The 27,917-nt window shown below is 38.9% G+C and overlaps 1 protein-coding gene across 3 annotated transcripts in view; it reads right to left on the bottom strand.

Annotated features, from left to right (window-relative positions):
- The window catches only part of FANCD2 (FA complementation group D2), a 56,493-nt gene that overhangs the window by 16,062 nt on the left and 12,514 nt on the right, over positions 1-27,917 (bottom strand). For all 3 annotated transcript variants that reach the window (XM_081822097.1, XM_081822093.1, XM_081822106.1), the window contains exons 11-32: positions 27,338-27,442; positions 26,617-26,714; positions 26,118-26,226; positions 25,640-25,675; positions 22,258-22,401; positions 20,254-20,388; positions 18,798-18,929; positions 17,557-17,667; positions 13,446-13,555; positions 12,545-12,605; positions 11,617-11,736; positions 10,889-10,962; positions 10,461-10,607; positions 9,636-9,736; positions 9,091-9,206; positions 7,975-8,083; positions 7,101-7,211; positions 6,305-6,417; positions 5,185-5,328; positions 2,903-3,019; positions 1,998-2,126; positions 1,519-1,637 (exon numbers count right to left, since the gene is read on the bottom strand). In XM_081822097.1, the coding sequence (XP_081678223.1) occupies positions 1,519-1,637; positions 1,998-2,126; positions 2,903-3,019; positions 5,185-5,328; positions 6,305-6,417; positions 7,101-7,211; positions 7,975-8,083; positions 9,091-9,206; positions 9,636-9,736; positions 10,461-10,607; positions 10,889-10,962; positions 11,617-11,736; positions 12,545-12,605; positions 13,446-13,555; positions 17,557-17,667; positions 18,798-18,929; positions 20,254-20,388; positions 22,258-22,401; positions 25,640-25,675; positions 26,118-26,226; positions 26,617-26,714; positions 27,338-27,442 (2,441 nt within the window). The remainder of the gene's footprint in view (positions 1-1,518; positions 1,638-1,997; positions 2,127-2,902; positions 3,020-5,184; positions 5,329-6,304; positions 6,418-7,100; positions 7,212-7,974; positions 8,084-9,090; positions 9,207-9,635; positions 9,737-10,460; positions 10,608-10,888; positions 10,963-11,616; positions 11,737-12,544; positions 12,606-13,445; positions 13,556-17,556; positions 17,668-18,797; positions 18,930-20,253; positions 20,389-22,257; positions 22,402-25,639; positions 25,676-26,117; positions 26,227-26,616; positions 26,715-27,337; positions 27,443-27,917) is intronic.

The raw sequence follows: 27,917 nt of genomic DNA, 5'->3' as shown, positions 1-27,917 counted from the left end.
GAGGGGTTAGCCTGGTGGTGGGTATTGAGGAGGGCACATTCTGCATGGAGCACTGGGTGTTATGCACAAACAATGAATCATGGAACATCAAAAACTAATGATGTAATGTATGGTGATTAACATAACAATAAAAAATTAAAAAAGAAAAGACTGGTGATCAAGGAGGGTGGGGATCCAGGTAGAAGAATGACTATGTGTGAAGTCTTCCAGGTGAAAGCAGTAAAGGGTACTGAAAGTAATTCAGCATATAGCTGGAGGGCATAATGTAAGATGAGTGGAAGAGCAGGAGCCAGATAATAAAAGGCCTTAGAAGCTAGGGAAAAGACTGAACTCAAGAAAAATCTAAGGACAACCAGAACCAAAGTTGGGACAGGATAAGATTGGGTTTGCAATGGGAAGACCACTGACTACTATGTGAAGAAGGGACTGAGGGAGGTAACTGGAGGCAGAGACCAACTGTGAAACTAATCTCATCCAGGTGAGATGATGGGAGTCTCAAAGCAGTGCAGCAGGAGAGCAACAGATGGCTACTTAGATGTTATTTAAAAGATAAAATTAACAGGATTTGGGGATCTGATGTGGGAGAGAGAAAAGGTAGAGAAAGGGACAAAGAACAACTGCTGGTTTCTGGCTCAGACACTGGTGGTACCATTTACGTAGCCCGGCAAAGCTGAAGGAGCTGTGGTGAGGGTGATACATTCCATTTTGGATGGGATGTGTCTGAGGTGTCAATGACACATCTAAGGAAGTGTTGAGTAGGCAGTTGGATATAAATGCCTGTAACTCAGAACATAAATTTCAGCACAAATTTAAGCTTGGGTGAGACTGCCCAGAAAACCTGCATAAGAGAGGAGCCAGAGCCCAGCCTTGAAGAACAAAAGCATTTAAAGGACACATCTCCCTCATTTCTACTTTCACCCATGCCACGCCTTCCCGACCCTTCCTCTACCTCCCAAAATGCCATCTATCCTTCAGGACCCTATGAAATCCCATTGCTTCCACAAAGTATCTCAAAATACCCCAGCTCAAAATGTATTCAGCTCTTTAAAATATAATCTGAAATTTATCTACAAGTTGTTCAGTTAACAACATTTTTAAAAGATTTTATTTTTAAGTAATCTCTACACCTAGTGTGGGGCTCCAACTCACAACCCTGAGATCAAGAGCCAGTCAGGTGCCCCAGTAACAATTTCTTAAGTAAAAGTCTCTCCAGTGTTATTATGGACAGGCTGCCACGGAAACCCGGTTAAGAATCAGATGGCCCAATCTGTTACAGGTTAGCCAATATCAAGTAACCTAATTTTCAAAAAAGTTAAAATCATTGCCATGTAAGACACAGAGGGTACAACATCAAACAAAATGATGCAGACAAGAACACTTCAAAAAGAACAAGTACCATATTTACATAAGACTTTCGGAGCCTTTTCCTTCTTCTTTACCTCAGTGCCTTGGTGACTGCCAAATAAAAGCAAGTGCATACTTGATTATTTCTACCTACCACATCTGCCACTTACTCACCAAGCAAAAAGCCCATGAAAAATCTGCAGTAGCCTCTGATAGCATGAAGACATTATGTGGTACTCCTGAACTTTCATTCTTGGGCCATCAACTACACCATGGTTCTCAGCAGCTAAGCACTAAAAAGGAAAAATGCTTTTAGGACAGTTGTTTCAGCAATTGCCCTCACTTCTCCTTCAATATTTCTCAGCCAAAAATGAAATCTCTTATTCACTTAGTAATTTCTAAATTTTTTTTTTTTTAGAGATTTATTTACCCATTTGAGAAAGAGAGAGCACACGTACGCATGAGAGTTGGGGGAGGGCAGAGGGACAGATTCTTCAAGCAGATTCCCTACCGAGCACAGAACCCTATGCAGGCCAATCCCAGGACCCATGAGATCATGACCTGAGCCGAAACCAAGAGTCAGACACTCAACGAACTAAGCCACCTAGGCATCCCAGTAATTTCTAAATTTCTATGTAAGATAGGCTGCTGACCTGAAAATAGTTGTGAATGTTCTCCAGATGGTTACACATTGGAGCTAGCAGTTGAACAATACTATGAGCAATTTCTTGGGCAGATCTCTGATGGAGATGTGAGAATCCAATATTCCGGTTTCCTTTACTCTATAATAAATTCAGAGTTACTGGGGGAAGAAACCGCTGTATAGCTTCTCTGAAACAGAATTTGTTAAGGAGTTTAGTCAGACCTGGGTCACAAGGCAGGAGTTGACAGAAGAAATTGGTTGCTTGCCTAAAACTCTATTCTGACAGAGGGATCTTGCCCCGTCTTCAAATTACCAAGAGACTGGCTTTTATAGAGTACAAAGTGTTTGACTGAGAAGTATAGACCCATAATTACTAATGAGATAAAGCGCACACAAAAATAGAAATCATTTAGGCTGATAAAAACATCGAGCAAATAGTGAGTACAAAAAAAAAAATCAAACAACTGGATATATTAATGTTTAAATGTTTACACCTAAAACTTTCACGTTCTGTTGTTAGCATCATTCCACTGCTTCACCAGATGCTACATGCACATTTGTACATTATATACACATATGAGGCTCTGGCCTTCTCTAGATAGCCAACTACTACTACACTGAGGCTTGGGCACGGGTTCAGTTTGGAAGGCTTTTAAAAGCAAAACCCAAATTAAGAACAGGATTCAGGAATGCTCAGGGCATTTAGAAATATACATCCTGTTTGGGGTGGCTTTTTTTATTTCTCTGTTTCAGAGTTCCTTTCTAAAGCAAGGTGAATGGGCTCTAGAAATGAGGCTGCCACCATGCTACCCAGTGACCCAAACATAATGCCAGAGAAAGTGATAACTTATTCATTAAGACCTCCTGGTTTCCAAATTCATTAAGGCCAGGGCTTGTGCTTCTGCCTATACTAACCTTGAGGAAGGGGATTCTCCTGGCAACAGAGGGTGTCAGCATATTCTCCAGTTTCTGGGAGAGATCTTCCAGCAAGAAAAGCAGCTCAGGAGGCTGAAGTTGCACAATTTCCGTAGCCTGTCACAAGGAGGAAAGAAAGGATAATTCCAAGCATGTCCTCGCTATCTTTTTGAAGGAGCACATTTCAGGTTTACTCTTCCCAGTGGGTGAAGAATCTGACCATTCCCAAAAAAGGGGGAAATTTCCCCACCTCATATAAATGGCTGTTGTGCTCTGTCAACGAATCAAAAAGTCAAGCACTCCCAAAGTAAAACCAATTTCAAATTATTAAAATAGGAATCCAAGTGAGTATAGTTTTAGAAAACATACTTTTCTTTTTTTTTTTAAAGATTTTGTTTATTTGTCAGAGAGAGAGAGAAAGAGCACAAGCAGGGGGAGGGGCAGAGGAAGAAGCAGGCTTCCCGCTGAGCAAGGACCCTGGGATCATGACCTGAGCCGAAGGCAGATGCTTAACGCTTAAGCGACTGAGCCAGCCAGGCATCCCAAGACATACTTTTTCTCTAGAAGTAAATGTCTCTGTGTATCCTTCCAGCTGTGGACTTGAGGTGCACTTCCTAAGTACCCTAGGATAAAAAAGGACTAATTCAAGGGAATTTTGCTTTTCTCTGTTCATTAAATAATCCTTTCATATATTCTTTCCCTTAATGTTTTGCTACTATTAACTCCATGCTGGGTCCCTAAAAAGGTATAACACTACCAGAAGCAGAATGAGCCAAATGCAATCTCATTTCAAACTGTTTACACAATAAACATTTATGGAGAATCTCCAAGCTGATGTAGAAAGATTGGGGTAGGGTGGGAGGGTAGATACTATCTTTACTGTGAAGGAGCTTACATTCTTATAAAAAAATTTATAGTAAATTCCATGATATTTCTTTTTAGTTTTTACTTTTTTATTTTATTTATTTATTTTAAAATAAGCTCTAGGCCCAAAGTGGGGCTTGAACTCAGGACCAGGAGATCCAGAGTTGCATGCTCTAATGACTGAGCCATCCAGCGCCCCTCTCTCTTTTTTTTTAACCTGAAGAAACTACTCTGGTGAAATCCCTTATCAAAAGTTACCTCTTCTGTGAAAATGTGCTCTACTTCCAATTTCATTATAAATACCATTCTCTCCTCAGAGTTTCACTGGTACTTGGTTCAGACCTTCGATATAGCACATACTGCTAGTTATGTCTGCTACCTTTATTAGATTATGAGCTATTTGAAGGCTAGCATCATGCTGTATGCACTAGTGTACTGCCAATGTCTAGATTAGTGTAACACATAAAAAAGGCCTGGATAAACATCTGATGGATGCTAAACAAACATCATGAAACAGCGAAAACAGCATTAACCTCTATAAACCAGAACAGCGCTGCTCTACAAGAGTAATCTAAATAGTTATTAGTAGTAAACTAAAATAAGGATCATATCATTAGCATGATCTTTCATAATGTCTAATACATTGTAAAAAAATTATATTTATTTAAACATCGAGATGATGATGGGGGCACCTGGGTGGCTCAGTCAGTAGACCGTGTGACTTTTTTTTTTTTTTTAAGATTTTATTTATTTATTCGAAAGAGAGAGACAGAGCATGACTGGGAGAGGGAAAAGTAGACGCTCCGCTGAGCGGGGAGCCCCGACATGGGGGCTCAATCCCAGGACCCCGGGATCATGACCTGAGCTGAAGTCACATGTTTAACCGACTAAGCAACCCAGGCATCCCAAGCATGTGACTCTTGATCTTAAGGTCATGAGTTCAAGCCCCATGTTGGGCCTAGAGCTTACTTTAATAATAAATAAATGAATAAATAAATAGGTTGCTTACCTTAAAAAAAAAAAAGATGATGAGGATGATTATTTATCATTACTTTCACTATATATAAAAGCTCTGGAAGCCAGAGTCCACCTTCTCTTAATGCCATGGTGTTCTTTTTACAATAAGAATAGAGCTGAGAAATTTTTTTTTCAAAGACTTATTTATTTGAGAACAAGAGCAAGAGAGAGAGAGAGAGACAGAGCATGCAAGCACGAGTAGGAGGGGTGGAGAGAGGGAGAGCGAATCCCAAGCAGACTCTGTGCTGAGCCAGACTTGGGGCTGACTTCATGACTCTGAGATGGCAACCCAAGCTGAAACCAAGAGTCAGATGCTTAACCAACTGCGCCACCCAGGTACCCTGGGCTGAGAAATTTTCTGAAACAAGATTCAATTCTAGGATCTCAGCTCTGTGACTTACTTCAGTGTGCATTTCAGTATCTAAGATGAACTTGGTCACAAGCCCACAACGCATAACAGAGAAGACCTCAATGTCCAGTTCTCGGAAAAAAGCGTGGTAATTCTGTAGTGACACTGATGTCTTTTCTTCTTTCCCTTTGAACTCCTGGGGAGAAAGCAGCAGCAACCAACAGAATAATAAGGACAATATTAACCTGATTTTTCAGAAAGACCTCAAAGTACAATTATGCATTCATTTTATGCAGAAGTTACTTTTTTTTAGCAAATCACCGCCTTCCTTTCACCTAAGTCCCTAAATATTCCTGAGACAAAAGCACCTAATTTAAAATTGAGATATGGGTCACATATCAAGACCCTTGGTTGGTTTCCACTTAAGTATGAACTACTAGACAAACCAGGGTGTTATGGCATGGTAGAGAAAACAATGAGCTGTGGCACAAAACAGGTCTGGCTTCAAACCCTTGCTTAAGCCTTATTAACTGTGTGACCTTGGGCAAGTCACTTACCCTTTCTGGGTCTTAGTTTCCTTACCTATTAAATGTAAGTATTACTACCAATCTTGGGTTTTTAGGCGATTACAGGAGCTATACATAATACACAATAAGTAGTAGCCAAAAAACAGAAATAATTGGGATTCATGTGATTTAGGCAATTTCACAAACATATAACCTATTCTGTGATTGGTAGACTTACAGGAAAAAGGAACTACTGTTTACTGATTATCAGAAACTGTCCAAAGCATTTCATGCTATCTCACTTCATTGAGAAGTTGATAATCTGGGATCAGAGGGGGAAAGAGGCTAAAAGCAGTACATCTAAAACTAGGTCCTAAAACAAAATTTGTTAATGCTACAAGAGAGAATTCAAAGTACTGCTGGGATATAAAAAAGGGAGTGACACATTCAAGAAAATGACTAGAAAAAACAGTGTGTGCTAGTGATAAGGACTTAGAGTCTAACCCTAACTCTGCTACTGTGAGAATCGCCCCAAAGCGGAGGAGAGTTCGTTTGCCTCTCTCTTCTCTAATTTTTCTCTCTGTAAAATGCAGAGTATGATGCTGATCCCCTGTTAATCTTACTGGGCTGTCACACAACCTTCATGGAAACCCATCATTCCAGTACCTTTTCCAGCTTGCTTCTATTAGATGGTGTAGGGTCACATTCTGAACTATCCTCCTTTGAAAGTGTGTCAGGCGAGGATGTTTTGCTGCCATCTGCTTTCTGTTTCCTTCCTCCTTTTGTTTCAAAAACAGAAAAGTGACTCAAGTAATCAATAATCATGTTTGTTAAATATCACTGCCTTCAGAAAACAACCTGCTGAAGACTACCGAGGGGTAGAGGAGGTAATTTTATAACCCTACATTATAATTCATTTTATAACCTTGCCAAAGAAAGAGTTCAATGACATCATCTCTCCAGTTACTGATGCCTTGGTGCATATGACCTCTTTTTTTTTTTTTAATTTTTATTTATTTTTTGACAGAGAGAGAGAGACAGCGAGAGAGGGAACACAAGCAGGGGGAGTGGGAGAGGGAGAAGCAGGCTTCCCTGCTGAGCAAGGAGCCCGATGCGGGGCTTGATCCCAGGACCCTGGGATAATGACCTGAGCCAAAGGCAGATGCTAAACGGCTGAGCCACCCAGGCACCCCAGTCTTTTTTTTTTTTAAGGATTTTTTAATTTATTTATTTGACAGAGAGAGAATGAGAGAGAGAGCACATGAGAGGGGGAGGGTCAGAGGGAGAAGCAGACTCCCTGCCGAGCAGGGAGCCTGATGCGGGACTCAATTCTGGGACTCCAGGATCATGACCTGAGCCGAAGGCAGTCGCTTAACCAACTGAGCCACCCAGGCGCCCTGCATATGACCTCTCATATTATTTCAGTGTTGCTCCTATGGAGACACAGAAGAAGAGAACATACCTATCTTTCCTTGTTTTCTGATTTTTGCTGAAATAGCAGCAGTAGTAGGAGGTGTTACATCTAAAGTTTCCAAGTCAAAGTTTGCAAGGGGAGGAACATAGTCTGGGGTGACTGGAAAAGAGAGGAGACAGAAGCTCAATATATACCAACCACATATCACTGTGAGAATGCATCACCTGATTGGCTAAAAATTAATTTTCAGAACTACCAAGTATGCCTGAATGTCTGTAAGATACATTCAAGTTACCTGACATGAATTGTTTTGGCATAGCAAAATGATCAGAGATGACTTACAGGAATATCATATTAAATGATTATGACCAATTAAGATAAAATCATTCTAAATAATGATATAAAAAAATATCCAAGCAAGTAAGGACTAAAAATAAACTAACCCTTATTTCAAATCTAAAGATATTAATATTTGGTCACACAGTACTTTGTTTTATACACAATTACTTAGATGAGGGCCTGAGGGAGGCTCTATGTTTTCCCCAGAGAATCTACCTAGCACTTTAAAACAAGTTTATTTAATAGTCAGAAAGTATTAAGAGACCTGTCAGCTTTACTCCTGGTTCATAACTATATTCAGGAAAGCAAAGGACACTGAAAGTTTGACTTCTAAAGAAGAAAAGTTACTTTACAAAAGCCCAACCAATGCTTTCCATTTTTTATTTTCTTAAGCAGCAAGATTTCTTGAAGGTAACAATGGGAGGAAAATGGATGTTTTTTTGTTTTGTTTTGTTTTGTTGAGCAAACATTTTCTTATCCCAGATGAGTAGGGGATGGCTATCAGTGAGCTTGGCTTAAAAGTAAAGTTCTTTATCTCCTCCCTGCCATCCTGGCAAAGGTACCATAATAAGACACTCCTTACCTGCCAAGTATTTTTCCAGGATCCTCTGAAGCTCCACAACATGCTTTAACCGGGTGAGCACCTTCCCCTTCATCTCAGGTGACGTTTGCTGGCAGAAGGCATTTACAACCTGGAAAAGTACAAATTATATTCTCAGACTTCAAATGGTTCCAATTTCAATGCCATTCAGTCGCAGGATCTGTGAGTTAATCTGTAATGTAAAGGTGTTCTCAGCAAGGTACTATAGAGGAAGAAAAAAAACCCTGGGCCAATATAGGAGATCTGACTTTTAATCCTAGTTCTACTGATTTCTAGTTAAGTAACAAGTAGAATAGCACAGTGACTAGAGAGCACACACTTTGATGAAACAAGTCCTATTCTGCTACTTACTAGCTGTGTGACCCTGGCCAAGTCATTATTAGCCTTTCTGAGTTTCTACTTCTTCAACTATAAAATGAGACAACTATAAAATGAGAATGCAGTTGTTATATGGGTTAAATACTGTAAATAAAGAAAGAAGCCCAGCATTTTGCACAATGTATGTGCTTGATTATATTTACTGATTTTGTGCTGTTTCTCCCACTGAATGGTATAAAACAAGGATAATACCTGTCCTGCCTACATCAGAATATAATTGTGAAGATAAGAAGAGATGATTTAAGCGAACATTCTCAGAAATAATATGCATGAGAAAGGAAGTGAGATATAAATGTAAGAAAATGTCATTTTCATCACATATCATTATTGTGCATTTCATTAAGCACAATATATTCCAAAGGAAGGGGAAAACCATCACTCACTTGATCTCACTGAATTGAAACATTAAGTGAATACCTATGCAAGGCTGAACTGTATCTTCACAGTGGAGGTGAGTTTATTCCAGGCAAAAGGAAGAATACAACAAAAAGGCTTGAAGTAGTAAAGCATGAACAACATTTAAGTAAAGTCTAAGTATTTTGATTTGGCTATATCAAAAGGTCATATAATTGGGAAGAAGTGGGACATAACAGCTGGAGAAGCTCACAGCGGTTAGTGCTTAGTGGAGACTTTTTAGAGAGTCCCAGGAGTACGAGGAAATAGTTTCCTTTCAACAAGAACTACAGACAACAGGTGAAATGTCCTAGTAACTCTGCTTACCTCTCGGAACCAGTTAAGAGTAAGAAATATGAGTGAACACATGAATGAATGCTCTTTAACAGACATGGACTCCAGCCTCTCTCCAGGATCCAAATCAGTGAGGAATATAGGACAATCTGAAAGAGAAGAACAAACATTTCTAACTCCCTTTATTTCAAGTCAACAGAACCTGGATGCTACCCCTAGAGCTATCTACCTCTCCTTCTACTTACTTTCCCCTTTAACTTGTATTTGAAGGTCAAGTTTTGATTGTCTCAAAATTACCACCATATCACGTAGTAATCATTACATATAATTAAGAAGTCTTTGCAAAACTAGATGTGAGGACCAGAAAGCAACAAGGAACTATGATGATGACTGACTTGTCAACATGATAGAAATCTGTATGTTATTATTTTGTCTTTGGAATTCCATTACTACTGCTATTCTACTCTGTGAAGTTAGAAAATTCCTTCCCACACACACAATATACTGTTTTTTTCCTTCCCTAACATTATCAAAGAACGGTTACAAAGAAGAAAGGATCTGATAACTTCATCCTATACCTAATAAACCATCAATCTCCTCCAAGTTTCCATTATGTTGTTTCTCCACACAAAGTCTCAGTAACCGGAAATAGGGAGCCAGGCACAACGGAGACACCAATCTGGGAAGGAAAAATCCATTTCTAAACAATACTTTATAGGCACATTAGTCCATGTTTATAGGGAACCCAACCTTACAATTAAAGAGTTTTACCCAAAATAAATGTCTACTCTTAAGAATACATGACAAGGAACTTAATGGATGCTCAGCAAATAAAATGAACTAACCTGGAGGAAGGCAGAGGCTGTGTAGAGTGAATATCCATGAGTTAAGAGAAGCAGAAATAAGATGGAAGGAGGGAAGGAGAGTGGCAGAGGCAGACAAGTATGTTCATGGGAGGGAGAAAGGAACAGAAATGAAAACAGTCTCACAGAATACTTGTTGGATGTCCTTAGGCAATGCAAACCCCAACCACAGGGTCCAAGAAAAAACAAGGAATCTGACCCATTCTAGCTAACCCCTCCAAATACCACCTGTCTTAGGAGAAAACCACCCCCCCCTTGAAAAGATCTTATTTATTTACTTGAGAGAGAATGAGCTGGGGGAGAGACAGAGGGAGAGGGAGATGCAGGCTCCCCATCAAGCAGGGAGCCAGATGGGGGGCTTGATCCCAGGACCCTGGGATCATGACCTGAGTCAAAGGCAGATGCTTAACTGACTAAGGCACCCAGGTGCCCCAGAAACCCTTTTCCATCAAGTTCTCAACAAACTGCAAGAAGTGTGGAATACCCCATGAACACTCAAAACAGCAAAAGAAGTTTTAAAAAAGAGAAAAGTACACTGACTTTTGGTCTGATTCCTTTGAAGTCATTCTACCCCCATCTTTTGCAAAGTCCTGAGAGAACAACAGTGGCAGGAGGTTGATGACAATCCCATCGCGACTACTATATTCTTCCAATCCGTAGAGAGCTTTCACAGGAAATGGATAGTCACTGTGGAGAGAACCCAGAATTTGATGCCCCAAGGGTATACACATCTATGCGGGAAACCACTAGAACAAACCAATCTTCCCTCTTATGAGAAGAAATGAGAAAGAGAAAGAATAAGTGGAAGCTTATAGGAATTCTGGAACTGGGGTTTTGGGTGTTGGGAGGAAAGAAGCTGTGGGATTGGGCCAGACTTAGCTGAGGTCAAGAGCATTCTGATGTCTGTACCAACTATTGACATAATTTCTTCACCAGTACAATCAAGTTAGTGGGTATACAGTACTTACCCTTCTGCAAAAACACAGAAATCCACCACAAAGGCATCCTGGAAATCATTGAAGATGGTCTGCCCAACCCATTCCTTCGGGAAGCAAGCAAGCAAACAAACAAACAAACAAACAAAAAGGCTGTATAGGTAAGGGTGTACTTGCTGTAGAGCCCTAGACAAACTATTACCCTTTCTAAGCCTTAGTTTCTTCATTTCTTTTTTTTTTTAAGATTTTATTTATTTACTTGAGAGAGAGCAACAGAGTGAGAGAGCGAGCACGAGCAGGGGAGGGGCGGGGGGGGAGGGGGGAAGCAGGCTCCCCACTGAGCAGGATCATGACCTGAGCTGAAGGCAGCCGCTTAACCGACTGAGCCGCCCAGGCGTCCCCCAGTTTCCTCATTTCTAAGAAGAGAATAACAATATTACGTACCCCATTATTATGAAGTAGAAAACACATAATACATGAAAAATGCTTAACACAGTGCCTGGCAGAGAATACATAGTGGCTATCAACATCAACAGTATTATCATCATCCTCATCATTACTATTATTATTGTTATTATATGAAGGAGGCCTGAGAGGTGAGGCCTGGAGTAGGGCAAGTCAGAACAGCCTTCCCAGCTAGAATATGGGAGAGCTCACAGGATGATCTATTTTTGCACTGCAACAGACAGAAGGGCTTGAAGAATAGGAGTAAAAAGCAGTTCTCATGCTTTGCTGCTTTAAGAAAAGATACTGGGACTTACCAGGGCTTTTGGAGCCAGCTTTCCCCCTTGGATAAGATTAGCAAATTCATCATAATAAAGTGCAGAAGCCTGGGGAGACTGCTCACTGCAGGAATGAACCAACTGCAGCAAGGAGGTCACCTGGAGCAGCCAAAGAGGAAGAGTGGTTCAGCCATTGGGCTGCCAACGTTTCCTAAACACCATTCAATCCATTCGGTAGTAAATTTTTCCTTCCAATTTCACTGCCAAAGCTCTTACTACCACTCACCTGAGGTTTACTTGAGCTTCCTGACAAGCCCATCTCTTTCTAATATCTCTTCTCCAATCCATCAGACACACACAACTGGATTAGTTTTGTTTTTTACAAATACTTTCACAAATACTTTTATTTTATTTTATTTTGAAAGAGAGAGAAAGAATCTCAAATAGGCTCCATACCCACACGGAGCCCAATGTGGGGCTCGATCTCATGACCCTGAGATAATGACTTGAGCCAAAATCAAGAATCAGACGCTTAATCAACTGAGCCACCCAGGCTCCCCTGGATTAATTTTTCTAAAGCAAAGCTTTGATTAAGTCATGTCTATGCTAAGAAACCCTTAAAGACTATCGCTAAGTAAAAAATTAAATTGAAATGTCTTGATTCACATTCAAGGCCCTCCCTTTTCTACCTCTGGACTAGCTTTATCTCCAACTCTCCAATTATAGGCTTACTCTTCCCTATGCTCCAGTCAATCTCCTATTCTACAAACATAGCTCTCTTTTCTTGCTCTCTAGGAACTCACAATTTAATTAAGGAGGTTAGACAAATACAGAAATAAATGTAACTCATGCCAGCCAGGAAAACATTATTTTGAAAAAAAAAGCACTCTTTCTGGTAAACTGATAGTAACCAGAAGCAATTCCTCAGTTATTCATAAACATACCCAACGACATTACAAGAACTCACCTGTGTGTACTGTTCAGTGCTCAAGTCTGTTCTCCCTTGGGTCAGATTTGAAGATCTACTTCTAAAAATAAGGAATTTTAGTTTCACTTTTATAAAATTTTGTAAGAACTAGCAATAAGTGTATGAATCCTGCCATCCCTGGGATGTGGGTGGAGATAAAAGTGCACAAAGGCACAGAGGACTATTTACAAAATGTGGATTAGAGCAAACAATGGCTCTAATTTTTTTAAAGGGCACACTAAATTAGTAATAATCGTAAGAGCAAGCACCGGGCATTGTTCTAAGCATTTAATGCTCTCAAGTGGTATAGCTCCAAAGAATGAACTTTTAACCAGTACATTATGTAGCCTCCATGAATTATTAATGCCGACTCTAAGAATGTCTCCAGAGGTCCCAGGAATTCCTAACAAATTATCTCTAAGGAGCATAAACTCAACTCCAATGTCATTTTGCAATGGCAACATCTTATCAAGACCCAACTCTATGCTCCTATCACCAGGTGCCTTATTTTCATCAAACATGATGTCCCAGACAATACCACAGCAATGGAGAAATCTGTAATGTCTAGTGCCTGGGAGAGGCACAAATGCAGAAAAATGCATCCCAGGATGTTCACGGTTCCCCTTTTGTGGAAACATTTCCATTACTTTATTTATTAGCAATCCTTAGTTTTTAACCATCAGACTGTGATGATTAAGATCACATTCTGTAAAAATTATACGTAGTATATACAGTCAAGATAAGAAGGGAAAATGGAAAAGTAGCAACGAACATTTGCTTACTTATTATGGGCTTAATGTGTACTATTATAATGAAGTCTACACAACGTAACACTTTATTTGTAAGGTGGCAACTTGATTAACTGACCTTGAGCCACAGAAGTCAGAATTTCCATGCATACCTGTCTGCCGCCATGATGCCAGCCATGGTGACAGCACCAATAATACCAATGAGTTTGTATTTGAATATGGTGCTAGAGAGCTGCTTTCGTATCACCAGGTGCATGTCATCCTGCAAGAAAGACATGATAACGAAAGTTGAAGATGCTGGAATAGTACAGCAAAAAAGCCTGCAGATATTGAAGCTATCATTTACTAACTGTGGCTTTTGGCAAGTCATTTCATCTCTGAGTCTCAATTTTTTCATCTATAAAATGGGGAAGGTTTTGTAAGGATGAGAGACAAATTAAAAAATGTCCTAGAACAGTGTCAACCAGGGGCACCTGGGTGGCTCAGTTGGTTAAGCGACTGCCTTCGGCTCAGGTCATGATCCTGGAGTCCCTGGATCGAGTCCCGCATCGGGCTCCCTGCTGAGCAGGGAGTCTGCTTCTCCCTCTGACCCTCCCCCCTCTCATGCTCTCTCTCTCTATCTCATTCTCTCTCTCAAATAAAATCTTTAAAAAAAAAAAAAAGAACAGTGTCAACCATAAGACAGATGTTCAAAAATAATAGCTATTATTGTTATTGTTGTGATACTTGCTTGATAAGGATATGTGAATTATTGTAATGTTGGCTGCTCGACTAAAATAATGAAATAGAAAGAAATACTTAGGTAAATTAACCAAGGAGGCAAAAGACGTGTTGTACATTAAAACTATAAAACAATGCTGAAAGATATTAAAGAAGACCTAAATAAATGGAAAGATATCCCATGTTCATGAACTGAAAGACTTAATATTGTTAACATAATGATAATACTCAAAGTGACAGGCACATTCTTTGTAAGCCTTACTAAAATCACAACAGAATATTTTACAGATAGAGAAAAACTCATGCTAAAATTCATATGGAATTTCAAGGGACCCCAAATAGCCAAAACAATCTTGGAAAAAAAAAAAAAGTTCTTTCAAATTTCAATTTTGAAATTATTACAATCTTTCAATTTCAAAATTACTACAAAAGCTACAGTAATCAAAAAGTGTGCCACCTGCATAGGAAGCACATATACACCAATAGACAGAGTCCAGAAATAAACCCTCACATACATGGTCAACTGACTTTCTGCAAAGGTGCTAAGACCATTCAAAGGGGAAAGTACAGTCTTTTCAATAAAAGGTGCTGAAAAAAACCACGCACAAAAGGCGCTGAAAAAATTGGATACCCATACATATACGAAATGAAATTGGGCCCTTTAACCATATACAAAAATTAACTCAAAGTGAATCAACAACACAAATTTAAGAGCTAAAACAGTGAGATTCTTAGAAGAAAACAAAGGAAAAAATCTTCATGACTTTGAATTGGGGAATGGTTTTTCCTAAGTATAACACCAAAAGCACAGGCAACAAAAGAAAAAAAAAAAAGATAAATTGGGGCGTCATCAAAACTCCATCAAAGGACACTATCAAAAGTGAAAAGACGGGTGCCTGGGTGGCTCAATGGTTAAGTGTCTGACTTCGGCTCAGGTCATGATCCCAGGGTCCTGGGATAAAGTCCCACATCAGGCTCCCTACTCCGCGGGAAGCCTGCTTCTCCCTCTGCCTCTCTCTCTCTCTGTCTGTCTCTCATGAATAAATAAATAAATAAAATCTTTAAAAAAAAAAAAAAGAGTGAAAAGACAATGCATAGAATGGGAGAAAATATTTGCCAATCATGTCTCTGATAAGGGACAATACCCAGGAAGTATAAAGGATCCCTATATATCAACAACAAAAAACAACTGATATAAAAAATGAACAAAGGACTTGAATAGACAATTTCCCAAATAAGATATTCAAATAACAAACTGGCAAATAGTTAAGATGTTCAGCATTATTAATCTTCAGGGAAATGCAAATGCAAACCACAGTGAGATAGCACTTCACACCCAGTAGAATGGTTACAGTTAAGAAATGGAAAATAAGTGTTGGTGAGGATGTAAAACCATGAAGCCCTCAATGTGTTCATGGGCACATAAAATGGTGCAGCCACTGCAGAAAATGGTTTGGTGGTTCCTCAAAATGTTAAACACAGAATCAAAAACATATGATTCAGCAATTCCACTCCTAGATACAGACCCCAAAGAATTGAAAATAGGGACTCAAACAGATACTTGCACACCACTGTTCATAGCAGCATGATTCACAATAGCCAAAAAGTGAAAAAAGGCCAGTGTTCATCAATAAATGAATGTACAAACTAAATGTGGTGTATACATACAATGGAATACTAGTTAGCCATAAAAAGGAATGAAGTTTGATATATCTTACACCATGGATGAACCCTGAACAGATAATGCTAAGTGACATAAACCAAACACAAAAGGATAAATATCGCATGTCTATTTTTATAATTTAAATTTTATTATTTTTTTTTTTTAGAGGGGAAGAGAGAGAGAATCTTTTTTTTTTTTTAAAGATTTTATTTATTTATTTGACAGAGAGAGACACAGCGAGAGAGTGAACATAAGCAGGGGGAGTCGGAGAGAGAGAAGCAGGCTTCCCACTAAGCAGGGAGCCCGATGCGGGGCTCGATCCCAGAACCCTGGGATCATGACCTGAGCCGAAGGCAGACGCTTAACGACTGAGCCACCCAGGCGCCCCGAGAGAGAGAATCTTAAGCAGGTTCCATGCCTAGCATGGAGCCCAAAACGGGGCTCAATCTCACAACCCTGAGATCATGACCCGAGCTGAAATCAAGAGCTGGACACTTAACTGAGCCACCCAGGGGACCTTCATATGACTATTTAAATGAGGTACCCAGAACAGGCAAATTCAGAGACAGGAAATAGATTAGAGGTAACCAGGGCTGGAGGAAGGAAAATGGGGAGTTACTGCTGAATAGGTAGAGTTTCTGTTTGGGATGACAAAAAGTTCTGGATATAGACAGTGGTGAGAGTTGCACAACATTCTTAATGAACTTAATGCCACTTAAAAATGGTTGAAGTAGTAAAATTTGTTATGCATATTTTACAATCATTAAAAAATAAAATAATGATGTAGCTCTATATTATTGATGTGAAGCCATCTCCAAAATATACTGCTAAATGAAAGAAGTAAAATGTAGAACAAAAGGGTCAGGATTGAGGGGCCCTAGGTGGTTCAGTCGTTAAGTGTCTGCCTTCGGCTCAGGTCATGATCCCAGGGTCCTGGGATCGAGCCCCGAATCGGGCTCCCTGCTTGGCAGGAAGCCTGCTTCTCCCTCTCCCACTCCCCCTGCTTGTGTTCCCTTTCTCACTGTGTCTCTCTCTGTCAAATAAATAAAATCTTTAAAAAAAAAAAAAAGGGTAAGGAGTGGAATATAGGTAAATACAAATTTGTAAATGCTCAGAACATCTCAGAAAGCTATAAGGTATAAAGCAGAAAAGTATAAACAAATTTGTAAATGCTCAAGACATCTCAGAAAGCTGTAAATGTCTCAGGACAAACTCAGAAAGTGATTGCCTTTAGATAACCAGATGCCCGGAGGACTGAGAAGGGGGAGACTTATTTTTCACCACTTCTTATGCCTTTTGAATTTTGTGCTATGTATGTATATTACCTAGCCTTTTTTTTTTTTTTCTTTTCCTTTTTTAACTAACAAAACGTGTTGGTTGTTCAAAATCACAGTCCAGTATGGATTACTGCCACGGGGTGGCACTAAAGATACAAAAGAGCTACAAGTTCTGATTGCCATGTAATCTCTTGTTTTAGTCTCTTTGCCTGACTTTCTCAGTGAATGGTGTCCACCAATGAAAGCAAGCCCAGATGAAGTGCACATTAGATGTAGATGTTCCCTAGGAAACAAGGTAATACTCTGTGTACCCACAGCACTCAGTATGGAACCTGAACAGCTTTTCTTACTCTGTTCCGTAGTTAGCTGATTACAGACCCATTAATAGACAAGCTACTTGAGGGCATAAGGTCTAATATACTTACCATCTCAATGCTTGGTACACAACAGACACTTAATGTTTGTGGTAAGAAACGAATGAGTACTCAGACCATGGCTGTGTACTCGATTTCTATTCGTACACAGGCTAAAGTGATTTTGTTCAGTGAATTTCAGTTAAAGAAGTTTAAAGTTTTAAAGGTTTCTCAACATACTGCCTATTACCTGGATGTGACTGCTGGCTTCATGCTGTTTGCTAAATGCCAATGTGCTGAGAATATAGAAGAGTTTTCGTATCTGCTGAGGGGACATATTATCCAGATAATCTAAAATGCCCTATGGAAAAAAAAATGCCAACAATAAGTTTAGCCACTAATACTTTTTTCCACCAAATAAAAAAACTAAAATCCTTGTAAGAGGCATCCAGATAGCCATAAAAGCTCAAGTTCTCTCAAGCTGTGCTCAGAGCCCAAAGGGTTAGTCATCCTAACATACCTCCTACTTCTCCCTATTCTTCTTCTCCTCCCTTTCCTTCTTAGTGAAAACAGTACTCTGCCAAAAGTTATATCTCTGACCATATTCCTTATCATAACATCTCTTCTCGGCTTCCCCTCCATGAATTACTTATTCATTCTTTACAGATGTGGCAGCAGTCACAAGGGAAATAGTTACTTTTTAACATTGGGCAAAACCTCAGCTTTCTCATCCCTAATATGGGGATAACATGACCTACAGTTACCTTTCAAAGCCCAGACGTGATTATGTCAACTCTCTATGAAAAGCCTGTAATAGCTCTCTACGGTCTACAAAATAAAGTTGAAACTCCTCAGCATGGTATTTGAGAGCCTTCATAATCTAACACTGTCCTATGTCTTCCGAGCCTCACCTCCCACCACTTCTCACCATATGTCCCATTTGCCAACCATGCTAGTCTACTTGTCGTACCATGGACCTGGATGCCAATTTGCTTCTGTTTAAACTGTCCTCTGCCTAGATGCACTTCCTTTATTTTCTCTTATCGAATCATGCCCAAACTTCAAGAATCACTCAAATCTACTCTTTGAAGAAGTACCCAGTTTCCTAGACCAAATTAATTATTCTTGCTCTGGTGCATCTATAGCACTTTATCTTTCTAGAGATTTCTCATGTTGTATTTACAGTGACTTGTTTATGTGTTTTACTATCCCAAAGGCAAGAACGAAGTTTTATATACAAAGCACCCAGAATAGAGTGTGCACATAGGTACAAAGAAGTATTTGCTGAATGCATTAATACATACATAAGTGAGTTATTTTTTTCTATTATTTGCCCATTACCTCACCTCCTTCCCACCCCCTCCTACCAATTATAGTGCTCAATATCTAGAATACAAATTAAATTGCTGCTAATTAACGGATGCCAGATATCTCTCAGATACATGCAAGAAAGAAAAATGACTCAATATATGTCACTGGAGGGAGAGATACCTTCACAAAGACGACATTCAGCTTCATAGCAGATAGGTTTAGAACTACCAACTCTAGGAGGACATCCAACGCAGTATCAACTTCAGCTTCATTCCCACTGCAGATATGGGTCACTAGGGCACCAACCACTTCCTATACGGTAAAGAATCAATAGGACAGCGTGAATAAAAATATGATATGGCCATCTTAAAAGGATTAATTCTTGAGACCATTCCAATCTCAACTTGGTTAAAATCCCAACCTACCCTATCCCATTGTCTAATTATATTATCTACTTTACATTGATGTTGGTTTCAGAAGGTTGAGGATTATGCCAACCTAACTACACAACCATCCACTCTTGACTAATTCCTAAAATTTATCAGTGAGCACTATCTAAGCCCTCCTGATTTTGTTCCCTGGCATAGTCTCCTTCTTTTTTCAGTTGGGTTAAATACTACACTTTAAGCTATGGTTGTACTTAATCTGTTAAAATGTACTAAAAAGATAGAACTCAGGGCACCTGGCTAGCTCAGCTGGAGCATGTGACTCTTGATCTCTCAACTGTGAGTTCGAGCCCCATGTAGGGTGTAGAGACTACTTAAAAATAAAATCTTAAAAAAAAAAAAAGATGGAACTCAAGAAGCTAAAGGTTTTAAAGGTTTTTACAGGTTAGACTTGTATGTTTCAAGCAAACATGAGCCATGATAATATCTCTAAAACATTAAGATGGTTCCAAAAAATACCTTGTATGCCATTCTCCCTTTCCTTTATACTGCTGCTCCATACTGAATCATATGGTTTTCTCAACTGCAGCAGCTAGCTCATGCCAGCTGAATCTACTGCTCTGCTTTAAAATTTTGTCTTTATTTTTACAAATTCCATTCAAATGTTTTGACACTGTTACTAGTAAGTATCGCATGTACAAAAAAATACAAAATAAGACCCTCTGTTCTTTGACTTCAGAATCACTTTCCACAAGTACAGCCTTCCCTCTCTGGATATGTGCTATTAAATTTTGTGTCTCATGTTCATGGGAATAGGGTTATGCCCTCAGGCACTTCTCCTTCATTTGTTTTTCTCCACAATTTTTTCTAGAGAACAACTCCAGAATCAACTAACTGCCAGTTGACCATTTGCAGCTGAATTTTAAAACTGCTCTTTCTGTATACTACAAAAATGGCCCGATAACCCCAGCCCTTTCAGCCATGGTTTATTTAAAATAGACTGGATGTGGACCTTCATTTTAAAATCAGAGAATTTTAGAGCTCAAAATGCAGAGTTAGATCCTCCAGTCCAGTCTCCCTCATTTTATTAAGACTAGGACTAGAACTAAGTTTTCCCAACTCCCAGTTCAGAGTTCTTTTTCCTTCAATGCCTTCCAACCAACAAGAAATAAACAGCATATCACATGCAAGTCACTTGGAATTGCATTTCTTCCTGTTCCCTTCTCTCCAAAATAAATATTTCAACATACCTGCTGACAGTAAGTGTCAAAAAACTTAAATGCATATTTGTATAGGAGACTGCCAAACAAAATGATACTCTGGTCTAGGGAGTGCAACAAACTCTGTGCCAACGACAGAATGGATGGACAAATATCCTTAAGGACCTTGAAGGGGGAAGAGAAGAGAAAAAAAAGAAGCTGTGGGAGGAATTTAGTTATTACAGAACCAGGACTTGCTAACCCTTACAGGATGTCAGGGTTCTCCTCACCAACTCTCATTTTAACCTAAGGTAACTTAATCTTTGTTTTACTCAAAATTATCTTTCATCATTCTGAGTTTTCGCTCAGGATCAATGGGATTAGATGTAAGGATAAGAAGTGACCTGGAAGCTAAAAGAAGTTAAATTATAAGCCTAATAGCATTATTCCTATTTGCCCAACTTGGGACTAGAATCCAGATTTTTTTTTTTTTTTTTTTTGAGAGAGAGAGAGAGCAAAGTGGGGGAGGAGTAGAGGGAGAGGGAGAAGCAGACTCCCCACTGAGCAGGGAGCCTGATGCAGGGCTCGATCCTGGAACTTCGGGATTACGACCCGAGCCGAAGGCAGACACTTAACCAACTGAGACACCCAGGCGCCCCTAGAATCCAGATCTTCTAAATCCCAATTTCCTCACTCAATCTGGGTCTGCTCTGCCTTGGTTATGATTTGAAATCAATCTATAAGGTTCAATACTAATTAAATCGATTTCTCCTAAGATCAAAAAGAGAACTGATCATGTCTTAGCAACAAGGCAGAAAATGGACATTAATGGACCCAAAGTAAATAACCAGTTTAAGTCCAGCTTCTTTACTGATACCATCACAATTAAAAAAAAATCTTAAATTAAGCCCTGAAATGGGTATAATGCTTTGCTGAGGAAAATGCAGTAAAAAATTATATATGGGGTGCCCAGGTGGCACAGTCGGTTTGGTGTCCGACTCTTGGTTTTGGCTCTGGTGGTGATCTCGGGGTCGTGAGATTGAGCCTTGCATTGGGCTCCACACTTAGCACAGAGTCTGCTTGGGTTTCTCTCTCCCTCTTCCTCTGCCCCTGCCCCCCAAAATAAATAAATCTTAAAAAAAATTATATATGGTTTCTGCCTTCTGGAAAATTATAGCCCAAAACACACATCATTCCCAGAAATAAGCACAGAAAGGACTGTAAGATAAAATAATAGAAACATTAAATCCATTTCTAAATATAAAATCTTAAGACCAAACTATATATTCTCATTAGTACCTAAGTCAAGCCCCAAACTACTGGTTATCCAGTTTTCTAAGAAGGTATATGCTGTTAATATCCTGAAAATTCACCAGGAAATACCATTCCTAACTTAAAAAATTCTAATCAAATGGTTTATTTTTCAACAGAAATAATCACCCAAGAGTCACAGCACTTAACGGCCAAATATGGATGGTTCAAAAGATGCATAATTATGTCTATTAGAATTCCTCTGGTCCTGTTATGCTCAGGGTTTTTAAAAACTGCTTAGAACAGATACAGAAGGCAAGTTTGTCAAAGCTGCATATCACAAAGAGCTAGATAATTAAAATGAGTAATGCAAAGTTAAGATTTGAAAGTCTCAATGCACTTGAACAATGGGCTGAAACTCACATGAAGAAATTTATATATGGGAGCTGCAAAGCTTTCCATTTTAAGGTAAAAATCAAGTTATATAAGTATGTAATTAGAAGACCTGAACTAAAACATTTTCTGTAAAAAATAATTCGGGGCATGAGTTTAATCAGTTCAACATAAACCAATTTTGTCACCTTTTTCTAAAAAGATAAGACACCAATCTTAGGTTGGTTTTATTAACATCATAATGTCTCGATCAAGGTAAGTAATAATCCTACTATATTTTGAAATATAGTGAGCTGTCAAAAATCAACATCCAGCAAAGGTTGTATTGTCAAGATTTCCACACTGAGTAGGAAAGGTTAAAAATGACTTCTCTATAACTTTCAGACCAATGTTTCTGATTCTGACACTTACCAAGTAATGAATATAGAATGCACTCTGCAGCAGCTGTTCTTGAAAGCAGCCTGATCGAATCTTATTTCTTAGCACCCTCTCAATGTACTTCTTTGTCTGAGTGTTGGTGCTATAGATGATGAGAAGCATTGCCACGTCAAAAGTCTATTGTCAATAAATATGACAACAAAGAAATAGCTTAATAAATCAGTACATTTATTTCCATGAAATAGCAACTCACAACTTTTTCCCATGAAAACACAGAAGGGGTGATACTTATTTGCTCAACATACTCCTATGAGAGTATCTACATTTTTTTTTCCCCACAAAACCCACAAATGTTTTTCAGAGAAATAAAGTGCTACAACTATTAACGACTGTTATCTTTTATGGAAACTCTGGAATATAAGCTGAAGTGATATTATTACAGAAATAACTTTGAATATCTTCACATCTATTAAAGAAAAATCACTTGCCAACCTTAGTATATATTTCATTATTAGAAAACTACTTTCTGAAAAGTTGGAGAGATTGCAAATGTCTGTCAATATGAAAAAAATTAAAATCTGATAGTCATTTTCAGATTATACAGCCATTAAAAAGAGTAAGCTAGACTACATTTTTTGACATTCATGACACCGTGAAATTAAAAAAAAGCAACCTGCAAGACAATAACACAGTAAGATTTTATTTTTGTAAAAACAATATACAAACATAACTATGTGTAAGTGTAAGAATGCCTGCACTCACATAGACATACAGCTTGTATATGAATAAGAAAAAACCTGGAAGAAGAATTATCCATGCAGAATGGAACAGAGAGTGAAAAGAAATTTATTTATTTATTTATTTATTTATTTTTATTTTTTTAATTTGCGAGAGAGAGAATGAGAGAGAGCACGAGAGGGAGGAGGGTCAGAGGGAGAAGCAGACTCCCTGCTGAGCAGGGAGCCCGATGTGGGACTCAATCCCGGGACTCCAGGATCATGACCTGAGCTGAAGGCAGTTGCTTAACCAACTGAGCCACCCAGGCGCCCGAAAAGAAATTTATTTTTAACATTTTCAGATTCCTTGTGGGTTTTTTCCTCCACAATTAGCTTGTATTAACTATGTTAAAAAAAAAAAGTTAAAAAAAGTCAAGCAGGACAAAAAAAAAAAAAAACCACTCAGAACTCATACAACTCAAGAGCAAAACACTAAACAATCCAATTTAAAAGATGGATCAATAATTTTTTTTTTTAGATTTTTATTTATTTATTTGACAGAGAGAGAGAGCGCGAGCGAGCACTAGCACATAATCAGGGGGAGCGGCAGGCAGAGGGAGAAGCAGGCTTCCCGCAGAGCAGGGAGCCTGACATGGGACTCGATCCCAGCACCCTGGGATCATGACCTGAACTGAAGGTAGACGCTTTACCGACTGAGCCACCCAGGTGCCCCACCAAGGATCTTTTTTTACATTTTTTTATTTTAGAGAGAACAAGCGCGAATGGGGGGGGAGGAGGGGAAGGCAGAGGGGGAGAGAGCCTGACATGGGGCTCGATTTCAAGACCCTGAGATCATGACCTAGGATGAAATCAAGAGTCGGACACTTAACCAACTGAGCTACCCAGGTACCCCTGGGCCAAGGATCTGAATAGACATTTTCTCGAAGACATACTAATGGCCAACAGACACATGAAAAGATGTTCAACATCACTAATCATCAGAAATGTAAATTACAATGAGATATCACCTCATACCTGTCAGAATGGCTATTGTTAAAAAAGACAAGAAACAACAAGTGTTGCTGAGGATGTAGAGAAAGGGAACCCTTGTGCATTGTTGGTGGAATGTGAATTGGTGCAGCCACTATGGAAAACAGTATGGAGGTTCCTCAAAAAATTAGAAGTAGAAATATCATATGATCCAGAAATTCTTCTGGGTATTTTATTCAAAAAAACTAAAAATTAGTTTGACAAAATATCTGCATTCCTATGATCCCTACACATTATTTACAATAGTGAAGACATGGAAGCAACCTAAGTGAAAAGAAAATGTGGTAAGTACACAGACACACACAAACACACACACACACACAGGAATATTATTCAGCCATAAAAAGAATGAAATCTTGCTATTTGTAACAATATGGACAGATCTTGAGGGCATTATACTAAATGAAATAAGTCAGACAGAAAGACAAATACCTTATGATCTCACTTCTATATGGAATCTAAAAAATAAACAACAAAACAAAACACACAAAAAACTGAATTCATTGAGAGAACAGACTGGTAGTTGCCAGAGGCGGGGGGCTTAGTCGGTAGAGCATGCAACTCTTGATCTTGATTGTAACTTTGAGACCCACATTGGGTGTAGAGATTATTTAAAAATAAAAACTTTAAGAAAAAAAAATGGGTGAGGGGGATCAAAAGGTACAAATTGCCCATTAAAAAATAAATAATGGGACACCTGGATAGCTCAGTCAGTTAAGTGTCTGACTCCTGATTTTGGCTCAGGTCATGATCTCAGGAATGTGAGTTCAAGTCCCTCATTGGGCTCCACGCTGGGTGTGGAGACTATTAAAAAAAAAAAAAAAAGACATAAAGACATTGCAGAAGCATATAAAATGTTTATGATATAATCTCAAGAGAAAAAAATCAGAAAGCAAAATTATATAATAATTAGAAATCTGTAAAAACAGGTAAAATAGGTATACAGGTGGCCAAGGATTATGCAAAAATGAAAAAAGAAGAAGTTGTGTTAGGATAATTTGATCCCTCCCCCACAAAAAACTGAGCCACCCAACAACTGGATACTCTAATAGAATCCCACAAAACAAAACAGATTCCAACTAAAGAAAAGTCCTTAATGGGAACCAACTAGTACATAAGAAACGCAATCATCTGGCTTCTCAATAGAAGAAAAACTTTCCATAATTAAGACAGATTCAGTACTACGGCCTTGACAGTGAATGGATGGACTATTTGATTCACTCTGGTCAGGCTGACATGGGTAAAGGTAAGTAAAACATGGAATGCCATTATCTCGACAATTCCATTTCGCAGAAGGAAGGGTCATCAGATGGATAAAGGGACCCGACTCATGCCCCAAGTGACTCCTGTCTTCACTTCATCTATGGGGACTTGGCTTCTTGGGACTGCAACTCACTGTGCTTGTTTGGAATGTTAATATTTCCCCTTATGGATAGCTTAGGTTTATTTTATTGCCAAAATGAGTAGGAAAGACCATCTAGCAAGTCATCCCCTCAGATTATCTTCCCCAGACAGCTAATGTTTATTAGAGCAACTACAGAAGGCACAGAAAGGATGACTGTGGAGAGAGCGAGAGAAAAGAAGGAAAACTAGCCATATAATTAATTTTAAGTCTGTGGTACTTAAAATTCATAGTATGAGAATGTTACCTTGTGTTCAGACACTGAGGCAGTGCTTTCAATTGCCTAGAAAAAAAAGGGTCACAAAAATATTACAACACATAAGTAGAACACATTTCACCTTATTCAGCATGCCCTATTCTCCTGAGAAGCAATCTGCCCATCTGGGAACCATCATCTATCATTTCTACTTGACTGACTTTTAACACTTTTCTTCCCACCTACCTTTACTTACTTATCCATCACTGATTGCCACCTACTTCCTCCTTAATGTTCAAAGTCATAAAAATCTCACTCACCTTGGGTGCCTGGGTGGCTCAGTCGTTAAGCGTCTGCCTTCGACTCAGGTCATGATCCCAGGGTCCTGGGCTGGAGTCCCACATCGGGCTTCCCGCTCTGCGGGAAGCCTGCTTCTCCCTCTCCCACTCCCCCTGCTTGTGTTCCTGCTCTCGCTATGTCTCTCTCTGTTAAATAAATAAAATCTAAAAAAAAAAAAGATCTCACTCACCTTAATCCAGGCTTCTGAAATGATTTTCTCATATCTAACAGCTGACTTTATTACATCAAAGAAGAGAATAACACAGTCCTGACCGCTGTTTTCTTGATTTCCTGAAGAACTACAAGTAGCAGAGGGGGAAAAAAATCATTCTTCCATTTACCAGAGAGGAACTTATAAAATCTGGATTCCTGTTTACTAGTCAAGTGCCTGTTCCAAGGCACAACTTCATGTGTAAAATGGCTAATAAACTTGTACTGTAGTCTATCTAGGATTGATCTGAATAGCCGGGAGGATACACCCCACATGCCAACGTATACATGTACACACATGTTCCATGTACCACATACATATGATTTGAAGCACTGTATGATGGTACATGCAAACAATATTATTACCATTATTTGTAGTTGCAAGTATTAAGATCTACTGTCCTGGCTTCAGAATAAATGTCAGAAAACTTGCCTTGCCCATGTGAGAAAAAGGGTGGTAACTGTCGATGACATTATACCTTTGTCCTTTATTTTTCAACTTGCTTTGGGAAGCCTGCAACCGCGATGGTAAGATACAATGCTGCAGATCCAACTTCTCCCGCAGCTCAGAAATTACCTGTGGAAAATAAATATTAAGTTATGTGTTCTGCTCATTCACAGTGGATTGGCACAGTTCGCTCTTTCAGCAGAACCATAACAATCCCCTGAAAGACTGAGTAAGAAGAATCACTAAATGTTAGACAAGGCTTTTTTTTTTTTTAAGATTTTATTTTTAAGTAATCTCTATACCCAACATGGGGCTCAAACTCAAAACTCCAAGATCAAGAGTCGCATGCTCTACTGACTGAGCTACGGGGTGCCCCTAGACAAGGCATTTTGAAAAGGAGAGTTGATGAAAATAGTTAATGCAAGGATAGTATGTTATGCCCTTCAAAATTTCAGAATTCCTTGAGGTATTACACTAAAATAGCAAATATAACCGTGTAGGGCTTATATGCAACAATAAATCTAGCTAGTTCCATTCTATCCCCTGAATACTATCTGGATTAATCAGCATTATCAATTGGTTTGGGAACAAATAAGAATTAGAAGCTATTAGTTTAAATAATGTATATTGATGTATCTTCATCTAGGTACATCTCTTTTCCATTACTGACTTTCAGAAGGGCACCACCGTTATACTCTGTACTCCCAAGGATCTAGCATGCCACTGGTGTTTGTTGGGAAATAATAAGGTACCTCAAGTGCATCTGCAGCTGTTACGGAATGAAGAATGAACTTGATTATCACAGGTAAATCATCCAATTTCACAGATAACAGCTTACCCATCACCAACTGGCGGACCTAAACATAAAAAGCACAAAAACCTTGAATATTTTTATGTTAATATCTCAACCTAGTACTGACCTGTTAGGTTAAATTAGAAAACCTACTTCTCTCACTCAGTTTTCTCACTTGTAATTTAGGAAGAAAAACACCTCCTTTTATTTTCAATTTTATTCCAAATTACAAGCTTTCAATTGTTAATGCCACAGTTTCTTCAAAAACAGACAGATAATGACTGTAAAAGTGTTATTATCTTATAATTTAGAGCCTGAATTTTCCACTGGCTCCATTAGCCATTCCTATGAGGAGCAGTGTGTAAATATTATGCAAGATAGAAATTTCCACTAAAACTTACTGCTTTGAAACAGAGCAGCAAATCCATCATACTACGGCATATGAAGTTCATCAAAGAGAAAAAGAGATGAAATGTCATTCAATATCGTTTCAAAAAATTTTTTAAAGATTTTATTTATTTGAGAGAGAGAAAGAGAGC

The sequence above is a fragment of the Leptonychotes weddellii genome, chromosome 1 (assembly GCF_054177405.1).
Source record: "Leptonychotes weddellii isolate Sample4059 chromosome 1, ASM5417740v2, whole genome shotgun sequence".
NCBI lineage: Eukaryota > Metazoa > Chordata > Mammalia > Carnivora > Phocidae > Leptonychotes > Leptonychotes weddellii.
This window is presented reverse-complemented; position numbering and strand designations above follow the sequence as displayed.